General features: G+C 39.7%; 1 protein-coding gene across 1 annotated transcript; it reads left to right on the forward strand.

Moving 5' to 3' along the window:
- The first annotated feature begins 135 nt into the window (after nt 1-135).
- On the forward strand, nt 136-11,911 carry snn.L (stannin L homeolog). Its single transcript, NM_001093255.1, is given in 2 exon segments — nt 136-223; nt 9,260-11,911. A coding segment is annotated over 1 exon segment (264 nt). The 5' UTR covers nt 136-223; nt 9,260-9,323; the 3' UTR covers nt 9,588-11,911.
- The last annotated feature ends 4,821 nt before the right edge of the window (nt 11,912-16,732 follow it).

Raw genomic sequence — 16,732 nt, forward strand, 5'->3', positions numbered from 1 at the left:
CTTTATCATTCTCGGGCAGCTGTTGCTAAGACAGGCGTCTCCCTCTTCCTATTGGCTGGATGGTTGCTGGCGTAAGCAAAGCTGATAAATAGGGGGGGGGACGCCCATAATGCAAATGAATGTGCTGCGGAGATAGAATGCTGGTGGGCTCTGCTGCCCTCTCCGTGCCCGGAAGGATTAGGGGAGACGTGGGTGACCGACAGGAGCCCGAGGCAGAATTAAGGTGAGGCTAATCGTGGGATTTCTACCAATGAATGCCATTTATTTGCCTCGGCATTGCGCTGCTCTAGCTTCGGCCTGATCATCACCAAAGACATGCCAGGATGCCAAATGCATCTTTTCGCCCTGTTATCTGCCCATTATGTGTGATGCTTTTATTGCATGGGTTGCAGATGAGCTAAGGGGGCCCAGTGTTTCAATTACAGCGCAAGGGGGATGCTGGGAGCTGTAGTTCTGCTGCAGGAACTGAACATGTTGCTGTACTGCACAATCATACGATGGCAATGAGAAGGACCCCCCACCTTACAGCCGTGCAAGGGTTAAACAGCTGCCTTGTCAGTAAGACTGACATGTCCCCTGCATAGAATAGAATAGAGTGCAACTTCTAAAAGATCTGCATTCAGGGACTTGCCAGCTCTCCTCTCCCATCCTATAGTAGTAATATTATTACATCCAATTACATAGTGCCAACAGATGCCACAGCAAGGTACATAAAGGGCAAACAGCAAGACAAACCAACCCACAAGGGCTTGCAATCTAAAGGGGGGGGGATAAGTAAAACACAAGGAATACATCCAACAGTCTTTATATGGAATCTTGCAACATTTGTTTCAGATTTGTTTCAGCCCCTTACTGTGCCAGCCTAGAGATAAATTTAGCATGGGGATCATCTGTATATTATTGCCCCATGGGTTCCAGTCCTTGTTTGGATCCTATAGGCCTAGGACAATAAAAATGTCCTGTGCTGTATTTCTGAAATACGTTGGAATACAAGCCTAGCCTGTGCTGGAATATTGTGCAAAACACTGTTAATAAGTTGCAGTTAGAATGTTATTTTTAGACACGTGGGGGGGGGTATGCTAAAAGAACAGGAATGGCAGATTAGGGATTTCCTATGGATCTTGTTTCAGTGCCCAGGACAATTCTACAATTTCCCCTCCTACAAGTGGTGTGTGCTGCTGATATGTGATACTATGGGAGCAGCGCTGCTTTTATAGCCATCTGCTTCTGCTTTGGCCCGAACTTGGCCTTTGTTCCAAATGTAATGCTGCAGCAGTAATAACTAGAGGCAAGTTAATATTCACTGCTCTTTTGTGTTCTTTCCCCTTAAGTGTTTTTGTTGTATACCCAAACAGCATTAATGCATTAAGAAGCATTAAGATTGAGAGAAGCTGAAATGTTTGGTATAAATTAGAGGACATACACAAAATATAGGTCACTGGGTTGCCGTCATCCCTATAACAACATGATATACAGGTACAGTTACTAATAATCGCTTGTGATTGGCTGATTCTAAGAGCAATAGTTCTTAAAGCTCTCTATCTTGACAAGCATTGCCTTTGTTCTTGTAAAATCCTACAATAAGAAATGGAATATCACTTTAAATACAGAACAACTAATGTATTGCTTATTACACAATATAGTGCTTAAAGACATGCGACTTAATTTAGCACAATATTAATAATTACTGTATATTATTAAAATTACAGTTTCATAGTGCAAATTGTATTTTTTTTTTTTTTTTTTAAAAATGAGGAAAATGAGGGTGGAGTTCCTCTTTAAAAATGCTTTCTCTTTGAAGAAATAAATATAAATTGTCCTAGTCTGTAACTGTGACAGATGTGCCGAAATGTCCCATTAAGTCAATGATGCAGTTTATGACAGTGTTTAAAGTGTTGATTAAGGACCGCAATTAGTACCGGGCATGTTACTCCGAGTGTTGTTATACACATGGTTTTTTTATTGACCAGATGCAAAAGAGCTGACAAAATGTGATGGTGGGTCTTTCACTAGTGCAATGGTGACCTAGTACAAGCAGAAACCTATGGTTTGGTAATAGTTCTTAATTCTTTTTTATTTGCACATATCTTATGAAGTGAACCATATACAAGCTGCTTTATTAGAGATGTGAATGTACCAATGATAGCAGTGATGTGCTGCCCCTTAGCTTGTACTAGCTCATAGCTGGCAGCACCAGTAGGAGGTAATTATCTTAGTGATGCAGATTGTGGTGTGCCAGGCAGTGTTCAGCTAGTGTCTTTCACCAGTTATAGGAAGTCTATACTTCTGCACTGCACAGCCTAAATTAGCCCATAATATAGTTAAAAAAAGAGGGTGCATGCCTGTCTTCCCCAAACAGATTGTTCTCTAGAATTCAAAATGTAGCTCAAATTTTGTAAACAAAGGCTCTATACCAGCAGCTATGGACAGCAAAAAGCTTTTTTTGCATAATTGTACTACATTAGCAATTAACTGGTCCACTAGTACAGTGCCACAACCAGGGGTTGTTTCATATGTTAAAGAAAAGGCAGTTCTTAGCAACTTTGCAACTGGTCTTCATTTTTTTTATAGTTTTTTAATTATTTGATCTGACACTTTCCAGCTTACAAATAGGGGTCACTGAACCCAGCACCAAAAATAAAACCCTGTTGCTTTCTGAGGCTGCAATGTTATTTTAGTGTTACTTTTTACTTATCTTTTGCTTCTGACCCTTTCCAATTCATATTCACGTCTCTCGTTCAATTCCCTGCCTTACTGCTAGGGTATTTTGGACCCTAGCAACCAGAGAGCTGCTAATATTCCAAGCTGGCGAGATGCTGAACAAAAAGCGAAATAATTAAAAATAAAAAAACAAATAAAAAAATGAACACCAACTGCAAATTGTCTCAGTATAGCACCCTTTACATCCTACTAAAAGTTGAACAGATATAGACATTTATATAAAAGTAGCTAGTTATACAAAATGCCAAAAAGAACCAGCGCATAAATGAACAGAGCTGTGGTAGGTTTTTGGGGAGGGGGGGGGCATTTTTATGTTGAACTGTCAGTTTACATGTCAAACTCCATGCTTTGTAGACAGCAGAAACAACAATGTGTATGTATTGCTTCCTTTGTTGTTGTTTCTCATTTACACCTAAAGGGCTATAAAGTCTTTCATTTAATGGAGCTGGGCTGCTATACCACCTCCCAGCCAGGGGCCTGTATGCATTTTGGCCCCTCTTTCTCCTCTGAGTTCCCCTGATGTGGCCTGTCTTCATCTCACGTGGAGCTGTGTAATTCCTAGTGATTGGTGAAAGTCACTAGTGAATAGAACCGCAGGGATTGTTTCCCAGGACACTAGTGAGCTCCCCTATTTAGCACATTTTCTGCCCTGACAGCATGGAAAGACTTTTTGTACGTCTCTGTATCTGTAGTGGGGTTATCACGGATCAATGCCTGTGGGCTTGGAAACCATTGTGAAAGGCCAGACTGGAGCAGAATAGAATGAGACCTGCTTGAGTGCTTGCTTTGGTGTGCATGCACTTCTGCAACTTGCACATACCCAGCAAACACTATTGCATGACGCAAGATGTAAGTCTACATTACTTATACATTGGCCCCCCGAAAAAACCCAAAATGTATAGTACTTAATCATATATAGTCTCTCTGTTTAGTATAAAAAGAGTCAGGGCAGAGCTAGATATAAACAGCTTAGATAACATGTTTACACTTCTGTGTTAAAAAGCAAGTTACATCACAAGTCAAAGCAATTAATGAGCCACAGCCACATTTCCCTGGTCGCATTATAAATTCATATTGGATGCAGCTTTATTTGCAGTGGTTTTCTGACTTTAGAAAGATTTCTCATTTTTAGTCTGGGGATGCAGGCCGCTGGGTATTATGTATGTGATTAGATTATGGTTTCAATGCTCCCGAATCATATAGGATTAGTGGCATGAGACTTTTATTGCAGTTTATCTGGTCTTTGATCTCATCTCTGTGCACAGTAGTCGTAAAGGGGACCAGTCACCCAAAAAAATTATTCCAAATCCTATTTTATCATGTTAGTCAAGCAAAATTTACTTTACTTACACTAAATTATTTTAATCTTTTTTTCCTTTGCTCTTGGAATTCATAATTATAGCAAGCAGGCAGGAGCTCTTTTGTGGACACTGTTATTAAGACAAGCCTTGTATCATCTCAGAATCTTTTGTGCACCAGAATGGGGGACCTGATGTCCATCCCCATGCACTGGCTACACAGTTAAATGATGAGAACTGGGGGAATGTGGGGAGAGCAGTGACCTCTAGAAAGTGCTGAATGCAAAGTGAAAGTAATTGCCTGCCCCGCCTAAGGCATAGAGGAGGTGAGCCAATATTTTTTGACAGCTAATAATGAGTTTACAACAGCTATGAATGATTTAATAAAAAAAAGAATTTGGATTTCATGTTTAATTTGAAAATGACTTTTATTATACAGCTTTTTATGTCAGGGTGACAGGTCACATAGAGATTCACTCGTTTGGTTATTTCTCCCCGATATGGTGGGAGGTGGGAGATATCAGGCTGATCCAATTGTGGGCCCTAGGGCCCAACGATCAGATCAGACATTGCGGGACCGCATCAACGAACAGATGCAGTCCGCAATCTGATGGGATTTTTACCCCTGCCTGATGGACATCTGGCCGACTCTCGACCAGATATCGATTAGGGAAGCCCATCGCAAGACCCTACACACGGGCCAATAAGCGTCTCGGTCTGTCTGCAGCTTTTATTGGCCTGCGTATGGCCAGCTTTACATTCCCATGTAAATTGCATGTAGCCAATCAGCTTAAGTTCTGGAATTTTGTTTCATTTTTTCATCAACAGAAAAGATAAACAGTGTTTTATAAACTTCGATAAAAAGAAGTATGTAAATAATTATAGGAGAGAGATTGAAACAAGTGAGAAGCAAAGGTGGCAGGAAAAATGACGGGTGGGTGGATTGATTGTAAGCGGAAGGGATACCGCTGCTCTTGTTTCGGTGTTTTGTGGGTTGTGTATTCACTTCTGTAACAGTTTGTGTTCAGTAACCTCATGCTGAATGTGGCAGTGATGATTCATCTCTGAATTGCTTTCTTTAATGTTCTTGCAATGTAGAATACACTGGTTTTGGTTGAACGTATCTCCGCAAACCCAGAACAGCTTAGGTAGAACAAATTGGCCTGTCACTTGTGTTGTCCTCTTCATGGACTAAACCTCAGACAGGCATGGCAGTGAGGCCAGCCTGGCGGCGTATAGGAGATCCCCCATAATGATTTTCTGCCAAGTATGGCCACTTGTGACTTATTAGAATGCAGGGGGGATTCCAAAGCCTGTAACTAATGCCTTACGTTCTGTTCAAGTTCCCCTGTGGTTTGTAGTCATTATCGTTATGTGATTTGTGTCTGTTCTCTATGTAGGTAAGTCCTCTTATGGTACCTATATAGTTAATAATAATGTTCAAACTCGTCTGATTGGCATTCTGCTGAATGAATTTTTTTGGGGGGGTTAAACATACAGGCTGTATTACCAGAGAGGTGGAATATGCACTTACAGAATATAGACAGTTTTGATGCTAAGTGTGCCCACAGCCATAATAATATAATAATAATCATAATAAAGCTGCAATATATCATGAGTATTCGATATAGGCATGGGATCTGTTATCAGGAAACCCATCATCCTGAAAATTCCAAATTACTGGAAGGCCATCTCCCATAGACTTCTTTTAAAAAATGATTTCCTTTTTCTCTGTAATAACTAAGATATATGTAATCATTATTGGAGGCAAAACTAATCCTATTGGGTTTAATTAATGCTTAAATGAAATTTTAGTAGGCTTAGGGGCACATTTACTTAGTTCGAGTGAAGGAATAGAATAAAAAAAAACGTTGAATTTCGAATGCTTTTTTGGGCTACTTCGACCTTCGACTACGACTTCGAATCGAACGATTCAAACTAAAAATCGTTCGAATATTCGACCATTCAATAGTCAAAGTACTGTCTCTTTAAAAAAAACTTTCGACCCCCTACCTCGCCACCTAAAACCTTCCGAACCTCAATGTTAGCCTATGGGGAAGGTCCCCATAGGCTTTGTAAGCTTTTTGTGGTCGAAGAAAAATCGTTCGATCGATGGATTAAAATCCTTTGAATCGAATGATTTGAGGATTTAATCGTTCGATCGAACAAATTGCGGTAAATCCTTCGACTTCGATATTCGACCCTATGTCAATCTGCCCCTTAGTGTATGGAGATCCAAATTATAGAAAGATCCCTTATCCGGAAAAGCCCAGGTCCCAAGAATTCTGGATAACAGTTCCCATACCGGAAAGTTCAGTCTCCAATAGGCTTCATTTTATCCAAGTTTTTAAAAACAATTTCCTTTTTCTCTGTAATAATAAAACAGTTGCATATACTTGATCCCAACTAAGATATAATTAATCCTTATTGCAAGCAAAACCAGCCTGCTGGGTTTATTTAATGTTTATATGATTTTCTAGTAGACTTAAGGTATGGAGATCCAAATTACGGAAAGATCTGTTATCTGGAAAACCCCAGGTCCTGAGCATTCTGGATAACAGGTCCCATACCTGTACTATAAAATCAATGATATTACTTGCAGTGGTGTTCCAAGTTGCCATATTTGGTGGTCAGCAAGAAAAGGTGGTTGTGAAGAAGGCCCTTTGCCTGGTTTGGTTAAACAGAGGGCAAGTTAACATTCAGAGAGGCTTCACTATGACATGAAATGAAATGTAGGGTGCCCCTTTAGTAAATTGGCTTTCTGGCATTACACAGGTCCCAGCATCCCACATGTGAGGAGAAGTCAGGCAAAACATTCACTGATCTCGTCTTGTAACCAACAGCAACCTATCAACAGGTAGCACTTCCTGGTCAGCTGCCTGAAAACAAACATCTGATTGGTTGCTGTGGGGTTTTTATATGTAGGCAAACATACGACTTATCACATTACCCAATTATATAGGAATTGGAATGTGTGACTCAAAATCTGAGTAGATGGGTCATGGGGTTTTGGTGGGGGGGGGGGATTAAATCAAAAATATTTTCCATTTTGCAGTTAAGACAAAGAGGAAGTAGAATAAATGTCAACACATGGAAAAGCAGATTATTATCCTGTGACACTTGCAAATAAATGGTTTAACAAACATGGCTTTAACCATCTATTCATATACATGGGAGAAAGCAGAGGGGCAAATTCAGCATTTGTTGGATAGAATAGCAGGTTTATAACATCCAAAATGCAATTGTGCTTCTTCGGCCTAAGGCTCAGTTCTGGCGAGATGACCATGTATGAGGTGTTGGCAAGTGAAGCCCGTGCTTGTGCTGTATTTCTCCCACAGCTTAAGGGCTCTGCACAATAATGAGATTCTGTGGCACCTCTCTCTCTGAGTTGAATGAAACAGAACAACGCATTATTAAAAAAAAGGATTATGAATCATTCTTTTCAATCTGCCAGCGAACGCAGAAAATGAAACACGTCACCCATAAAATCATCCTCTATAATGGTGCATTTTGCCCCACTCCTATGCAAATAAGCAAGAAAACCTGCAGCAATCTGGTAGGGGCAAATTCTCATTCTTTAATCTGGGTCCTATATGAAAAGCAGGAAGAACCGCTGACGTATAGAAGCCACGTTGGAAGAGGGGTGATAATAGTGGGTGTCTTTTTTTTTTTTTTACCTCGACTATGTTATATAATGAATGTGTTGGGGTGCTGAGAGAGCGTATTTTGGTTTTCAGTTGTATATCAGTCTTGTTTGGATTACTTGGTTTTAGGAAACACGAAATCGGAATTAACAGTAATGGTGGGCAGACATGTTCTCTTATTATCTATTTCTAGTGCTGTGCCATGCTGCTTCAGTGAGTGTACTGTGTATTATAAGAGCACAATGAAAGCTGCTTCCTCGGGGCTATGGCACACACAGCATTTTGATCACTGCTGCTCAGGAGCGGGGATTGATTAATATAATATGCGGGTAGCAACCGACAACCAAGCCTGCCAATCACAATGCTGTGTGTGCCACATAGCCTTAAGGCAGAATTCCTTATTGAGTTATTGTAGCATGAATGCTTCTCTTGTAAATCCAATGAATTGTGCCCATTATCTCCCAGTTTTTTTGTGAAGACAACTAAATGATTTAGAGTCACTTTTGGTACCCAGCTCACTTGCAGATTTGCAGGAGGAGGCATTGAAGTATGTTGGGGGATGGGGGGGGATCAATTAACCCCTTCACAACTGGAGATGTTGAACTTTGCCTGCTTTGTGTAACACATTGTGTAGGCCTGTGGAAAAGGAGTACAACAGCATCTTCTTGCGCCTTCTCAGCTCTAATTTTGACATATATGTAGGTATATGCCCATCATCTTCTTTTCTGATATACTTTGCAAGTTAACTGACCCTCATATTGACATTACTCATTCAGAATGTAGCTGCAAATAGCTACACACAAAATAAACAATCATTTATCAATACTGGGCACCTGGGCAGTACCCCATGGCAACCAATCAAACCTTAGCTTTCAATGTTCTACCTGCATCTGGCTGAAAACTGCTAATTAGTGATTGGTTGCTATGGGTTATGGTCCTGGGGTAAATTTGCCCAGTATTGATAAATGAGCCCCTATGTGATTAATAACCTTTTTGATGCCTACCACATGTAATGGTAATCAAAACCCATGTAAATCACCATGGCTCACTAATTATTAAAACCTATAGGAAGAGCTAAGAACAATTCAGAACTTGTAATTGTCACCCGAAATCCTACACACCAAGGTCTATTGTGCAGCAGCTAAAAAAACTAAATGTTGAATTCCAGCACTATTCTTGTATTCTGCCTTTTTTATAGCAATAAGTAAATCAGCACAGGTATAACTGTGTTAACATACCAACATTTAGTAATAAAATGAATGTGAAAGCAAGTTTAATATCCCCAGCTCTCTATGTTCAGCATGCTGCTTTAGAATATTTTTAACAAACAAGTTAAAAGAAATATGTTGAACCCTCTGAGGAACATAAACATAAAATTGTGTTCAATGGATCTAAATGGGTAGACGCTCTGATATAGTTTCATTTTATAAACTTGCTGGAGCTTTGACCAGAGCTATAGTGAGTGAATAGCATTTGCATAGAGCTGCCGTATAAGGAAGACCCAGCAATGTGCTATGGCTTTAAACATCAGGGACCTTCATTTTGCCGAGTCTATTTATAAATAACCTTTCATCCATTTGTCTCTTGTTCCAACAGCTTGTTTATCAGTGCTGAATCTGCGCAATAGAATATAAAGGGGAACGGATCAGCAGTACCAACCATGTCTATTATGGACCATAATCCCACCACTGGAGTAGTTACAGTAATCGTCATCCTCATCGCCATTGCAGCCCTCGGTGCCTTAATACTGGGCTGCTGGTGTTACTTACGTCTACAGAAGATCAGCCAGTCCGAGGATGAGGAGAGTATTGTGGGCGAAGGGGAAACCAAAGAGCCATTTCTCCTGGTTCAGTACTCTGCCACAGGACCTCGCGTGGAGAAAAAGACTAAGCTGACTCCTAATGGCACCGAGTCTCATAGCTAAGTCTCTGCTGTCTCGGAGTCCACAAAGCGACGGTTCTATAAAGCAGAACTAATACTGTGAAGAAGAGAAAAATAGAAACCCATTTTGTAGTTGTGACAGCAGAATCCCACACTGACAATGCATGCACGGAATACTCATTCCTGTGATCCTCTGATAAACGCGTACTTGAATGTCATCTGATTGGAAATCTCCCCCAGAATGTGAACTGTTCTCTGAACAAATGTAAATAGTTGCCTGTTCTTTCTTTCTTTCTTTCTTTTTTATTACAGCATTGTATGAAGTCGATATTGCTTCTGATGGAGCTGAAGGCACAGAGATCCACTCTGAAGCTTCTTTGGAAATGGACTGAAGTTTCCATAGTTGTGCATTTGGTGGTTTTTAACACTAAGGAGGCTCAGCATGGCTCGATGGAAGATTAACTTAGCTTTAAGCCTTTAACTGCAGTGAATCTGCCGCTTGCAGTGGGTTTCAATATGGAGCTGGTGACATGGAACATGTGTTCTAAGAGGCTTCTCCACATTGAAGTGGCAGATGAGCAGTTGTAAGATTTCCCCACCCCTTTTTTTTAAAGTCTTTTAGATTTTCACTACAAAACCTACAATCTGTCATTAACCAAGTTAAAGGAGAACTAAACCCTAAAAATGAAAGACTAAAAATGCCATATTTCTATACTTACCTTATTGCACCAGCCTAACGTTTCAGCTTGTCAATAGCAGCAATGATCCAGGACTTCAAACTTGTCAGGGGGTCACCATCTTGGAAAGTGTCTGACACTCACATGCTCAGTGGGTTCTGAGCAGCTGTTGAGAAGCTAAGCTTAGGGGTCATCACAAATTATCAAAAAGAAAATGAGGTTTGTCTGTAATATAAGCTGATGCTACAGGGCTGATTATTAAATTCTGATGCTAGTTGCACTGGTTTCTGTGCTGTCATGTAGTAGTTATCTGTATTAATTAATAATCATCCTTATATTGACATTTATATTCTGTGTGTACTGTATATTGTGAGTTGATCCCTAAGCTCAGTAAAGCTGGCCATAGATGCAAAGATCCGATTGTACGAATCATCGTACGATCGGACTTTCCCATCTCCCGACCCACCACTAACCATTCAGATCAAAGTCTTACCAGTCAGATTTGTTAAAGAACAGATCAGCAATGTTCTGCCCCTGACAGCAATCGTACGATATCTATGTCCAACCAAAGCTAGTGACAGTCTCCCACTGAAAATCGTACGATCGGCAATACACGCAGAGATATTATCGGCAGCCGACAGAAATTTTCTAACCTGTCCAATCGACCAAACGACCGATCTCCGCCGGGCGAAAAATGTCGGGACTCTCCACACACGTTCCGAAAATCGTACGAATCCTCGATTCGTACAATCAGATCTTTGCGTCTATGGCCAGCTTAAGTGACAGCAGCACAGAGCATGTGCAGTGAATCAACAAAAAAGAAGATGGAGAACTACTGCGGCATCTTTGGAGACACAGATCTTAACTGCTAAAGGGCAGTGGTTGCCTTGGGCTGGTACAGAAGCACAAAACATAATGTACGATATATCTAGCTACTTCTTTAGTTAAGCTTTAGTTCTCCTTTAAAGAAATTTCACATTGATGTGGCACAAACAATTGTTGTTTCCATAGCACTGTTTGTTTTTAAAACAATTAGGGACGCAGTTCCACTCTGCATGGCCCCCAGGCAGTTTTTATTTTTCTTTCTAGTCTACTTCAGAGTTGGAATGAGTTTGGGTATTCTGGATACCCAATGACCAACTTGATAGACTTAAATACATGAAATGAATAAAACACGTGCCTGGTTTTAAAACATTTACCAACTGTTTCTGACTGTGGTTCATTATTATGGTGTAGGGCAAAACAGATGTTTGACCCACCTGTGCTCATAAACCAAAAGAATGGCCTTAGTTTTAGAAGCTTGTGGGGTTCTGCTCAGAAACACTCACTTTGGGGGTGTTCCAAGCCGCCCTCATCCATCAACACCAGCATAAGCCATTCTTATGAACGGGAAGCAACGTCTAATGGGAAAATGTGTTTTAATAGTTGTGCTTCTCCCTTAGAGCACTGCACAATTCAAAATGCCCAGATTACCCTTAGATTCAAGTCTCTTTATTCTGTGTTGTCTTCTTGATTTGTACTGAACAAACAGTCTAGATGTCATGCTCTGTAGAATTGTTTATGAATTGCACCCCAAAGTGACACCCACATAACGTCGTATATGCTGTCGTCCCACACGTGGAGAGACTTTTAATTGCACTGAAAACATTTACATTTGTTCTAAATGATTAAATCATTGTGATTTGCAGAACATTATTGATATGATTTGGTGTCTCCAGTGTTGCTTTTTTTCCCCTCTCACTTTGGGTCATTATTAAAGGGGAACTTCGGCTTCCAAACCAGAATTTGATAAAGAGGCTCACATAACAAAGAAACCTCTAATATACCCATTACCGTTACCTGTTTCTACAAAAAGTATGAATACATTTTTTTCTGCAATCACACCTCCGTCCTCTCCCCTCCCTTCTCAGCAGTCTGTCATACGAACTCCGCCCTCTTCCTTCTGCCCTCGCTCACCACTTTAGAAACTTAGGGATTAAGACTGTCGGCTGAAAAGAGAGATCTGAGGGAGAAGTGCTGAGCAGAGAGGGCAGAGGATGGAAGGCTGAGGGCAGAAGGCTGAGGATGGAGTTCGTATGACTGACGGCTGAGAAGGGAGGGTAGAGGACGGAGGTGTGATTGCAGATTTGGACGATGAGTGATGGTAAAAGCAACCGATGCGCCATTCTGAAGACATAGGACATCACATGAAGGACATGTATTTTGCTGCAGGATGTCCTAAAATGCGTTCCGTACGTGAGGCCCTCACTACTGTAATGCCACCAGTTTGCAGGATCAGCTGCTCCCTCAAAATCTAGCAATGTACCTGGACTTGGCTGGATACAAATGTGAATGTATGGAGGCATAAGCGCAGGAATAATTGGATTTATAAGCACAAGGCTCAGCAAGGTCAGGGCAGGCACAGTTCAAACATAAAGAAAGAACATTGTTATCTGGAAACACGTTATCCAGAAAGCTCTAGAGTACAAGAAGCCATCTCCCATAGCCTCCATTTTAAACAAATGATTCATGTTTTTTAAAAATGATCTCCATTTTCTCTGTAATAATAAAACAGTAGCTTGTACTTGATCCCAACTAAGATATAATTAATCCTTATTGGAAGCAAAACCATCCTACTGGATTTATTTAATGTTTAATGATTTTTTAGTAGGCAAAGTATGGAGATCCAAATTACAGAAATATACCGGAAAACCGCACGTCCCATACCAGTACTATGAAGTGCCTTCACAGGGGCAGAGGCTACAAGGCAACATCACACTCAGATACAGTTTTGCACCTTTTAAATCAGTGTCCCCACTGGGCAAGTTTGGATTTCACTCACCATAAATTTTTGGTGGACAGAACAGAAGAAGTCCTTTGCACTCAATAATCTATATATTAAAGACACAGAGAGGAGGCACTTTGTCCCTTAAGCTACTAAAAAATGCCTTACCCTTTAAACAAAACAGGGATTGTTTGTCCATATATTGCAATATATTCAAGCTGGACATCTATTTCCGTCATCCCTGGTCTGGCCAGTCCTACACTCACTTTCATCTGATTCACTAAAGACTCTGTTTTGTTTAAAGGGGAGGGTCACAGCCTCTTTGCTCCACCACCTAATAGTTTAAAATCTAGTGGTGAATAAAACTTTTCCCAGATTTACCCGACAAGCAGGGCACCAGTTACTGACATTTTGGATATCATGCGACCCTGCTGCAGTGCAGTTTGTCTGTCCGTGTGTCTAAAGTGGACAATAACCAGTCAATTGAGTTGATCTGCTTGTCTGATAAAATAACATGAAGACCATCCATCTTGTGATTGGCCAGCTTATCCACAGGGAGCACTGGACAAACATATGGGCACTGCTATGCTTTCCTACAGTTGAGCACACATATGACTCTAGCCAAGCAAGCTACTGAAAATAAGGACATTACACTTATTAGTGAAATTTAAAAAAAAAAAAAATATTTTTTATTATTTTAACCAGAAAACAATTTGGTAATTTTTTTTTTATCCTTTGTTGGCACAACACCTCAAAAACGTAATGTTGATAAATGTAATTCTGGGACAGAACTTGATACAATTACTTCTTGTTTTAGAACTGCAGTCCGGTCTTCTACCAAAAATTGGAACCTTAGATGACATTTCTAAGAAATTTAAGTTGTAAAAACATAAAATGGTGCCTAAAGCAAAGGAAAGCGTTTCAGTAGTAAGATCAAAATCACCGTAACCAACCCTGATTTGTGCCATATCATGTATCTACATTGGAGCAAAACATTTTTCCACGGTTTCTTTTCGGGGGGGAGAAAAGCCTCATCTTCTGTAGGAATGAACTATTTGGGCCATGTAGTAGATATTTGTTTGGTTGCTGAAGTTTTCTCACCATTAAGCAGTGTCAGAGCGTATTAATAAAAATAAAGATGTAGAAATATGTTTTTGATGGAACACGTTTCCTGGAAATTTGCTGGAGAAAAGTGAAAGCAATATAATCCATGAAACGAAGTATGATGAACTCAGTGCTGCCAGTCGGGCTACATGCAGAACATTAGCCGTTTCATTGTAACTACCCCTGACTAGAATAGGATCCTTCCTACAAATAGCCATAAACCAGTAGCCTGTGCCTTTTAGGTCATAACAAGGTTACAGATATTTCTCAGTGAAAATTTCAAAAATATCTAGAGCAGAAAATGTAACTGATGATCAAGCTGGACTTACTAGGGGAACTAGTAGGCATCTTTCTAGGTGGCAACCTAACTGCCATTCAAGCTGATCCCCTGCCTCATCCCCTCCCCCAATGGGAACCTCTGCCCTGGACTTATAATATTTACCCAAAAACGAGTATCAATACATCACCAGGTGATCCTGCTTAATTTAACTAAGCTACAACCCACATTACTGCTAAATGTATCAGTGTGCCACAACCCTTTAATATCTAGGGACTCTCAAAGCAATTCAGTTTTTAGAAAAGAAAAGTTTGTAACCCCCTACAAACACACAGCATCAATCCTTGTATGACAATGAAGATTCAGGTATGGGAGAGGCCATCTCCCCTAGACTCCATTTAAAAAAAAGAATTCACACTTTTATAATGATTTCCTTTTTCCCTGTAGTAATAAAACAGTGCCTTGTACTTGATTCCAACTAAGATATCATTAATCCTATTGGGTTTAATTAATGTTTAAATCATTTTTATAGTTGACTTAAGGTATGGAGATCCAAATTACAGAAAGATCCCATATCTGGAAAACCCCAAGTCCCTTACCTGTCTACAGATTCAGGAGGTGCCTGTCTGAGCATATATTCACTAAGAAAAGACTGCAATAGGCAGCAACAGCAAAGGAGTTAACCCTTTCACAGTTTAGCTTCATCTTATGGCTTTTCAGCTGCTGAGTTCTGTTTGAAATAACAGAAAGGCAGAAGTTATCAGTAAGACCATGAAGATAAACAAACATGGTTTTCTACACGGTGATGTAATTTATTTATTGGGACAAAAAGATGCCCAGTTCCTGTGGGTTTTCTACCCAACGCTATTCACCTTAAGTCTGTTATATCTATTTCATATCTATTCAAAGAAGGTCATCACATGGTGGATTCTGCAATATAGGCTGAAGTTTGTAATCCAAGGTTAATATGTCTTGTGTTAAAGCTTAAATATATACAGTGGAGTAAATCACTGTGTTAATTTAAAGGGGAGGGTCACCTTTAAGGTAACTCTTACTATGTTATAGAATGGCCCATTCTATCATTTGGTCTTCATTATTTATTTGTCTTTGAGTTTTTGAACTATTTGCCCTTTTCTTCTGACCCTTTCCATATCAGAATACCACTCTCTACATCGTACTAAGGGGCAGATTTATTAAGGGTGGAATTGAAAATAGGAATTCGAATTTTCAATTTTTTTTTTTAATGTTCAAAACTGTCAATTTCGATGACATTCAAGGTTTTTTTTGGAGAAAAGACTTGAATCTAGTAGGATCGAATTCGATTAAAATTTTCGTTTGTTTAAATACGTCCAAGATTTGAAAATTCGATTTTATTAATACATTTAGACTAGTCTAATTTTGAATTTATGGGAGTTTTAAAAAAAAAATTCAAATTGGACCCTTGATAAATGTGTCTCCCAAAGTTAATTCAGAGGTGAAGAACCCCATAAACTGCTCCCCCTCCTGTGTTTCACAATAATCTTACAGCCAGAGCTCTGCTATACAGAAAGTGAAAATATTTGCTACATGATATCAGTGTTGGAATTCCACACCAGGAAAACACCCGGTGGGATGTTGAGTCAGTGGGTCTTTCTATTCTTAACCTTTTGGATTATTTCATAGTCATTAACGATTATTAGAATGGAACAAAGAGAAGAAATAGAGGAAATGATTCTTAAAAAAATAAAATAAGGTTAAATGAGGACAGGAGGAAACATATCTTGGAGACTGAGCCAAGGCTTTCCCCTGGCATCCCAGTCCTATACTGCTTAATACATAGCCTTCATTTCATAAATGGAGAAATTACTTTTTTTTTTTTACTAAAAAAAAAGAAATTCTTGGTAATTTGCGAATGTCACAAAATATTATATGTTTTTCACCAAGTGGCACAGATTATCATTTTAAAGGTACAGTTCACCATCCTACCATATGTTGTTTTCAAATAGATCAAAATTAATAACTTTTTTTCATGCCATTCATCAAAAATGTGTTTTTTACTTGTGTACAGGGAAGACAAAAGCAAATGATTTTCGAACGTATGCTTCACCATAGCAGCTCGGTAAGCCAGTTTACTGACATTTTGATACATTAGTTGCTGGCATATGCAGCAGTAGCTACAGACCCTACTGAGCATGCTCCCTGACTTACTTTAGTCCGTTACAATGAGATGAATTAGTGTCATTTACTGAATATGAGAATGAGAATGCTCCGTAGGACTGAAGCTGCTTAAAAATCCAATCAACTCGTGTATGGACTTGTAATAGTTTAGAGAGAGCTGATATGGAACGGATATTAAAGCAGACATTCTGGAAAAATGGTGAAAAAAA

The sequence above is a fragment of the Xenopus laevis genome, chromosome 9_10L (assembly GCF_017654675.1).
Source record: "Xenopus laevis strain J_2021 chromosome 9_10L, Xenopus_laevis_v10.1, whole genome shotgun sequence".
Classification (NCBI taxonomy): Eukaryota; Metazoa; Chordata; class Amphibia; order Anura; family Pipidae; genus Xenopus; species Xenopus laevis.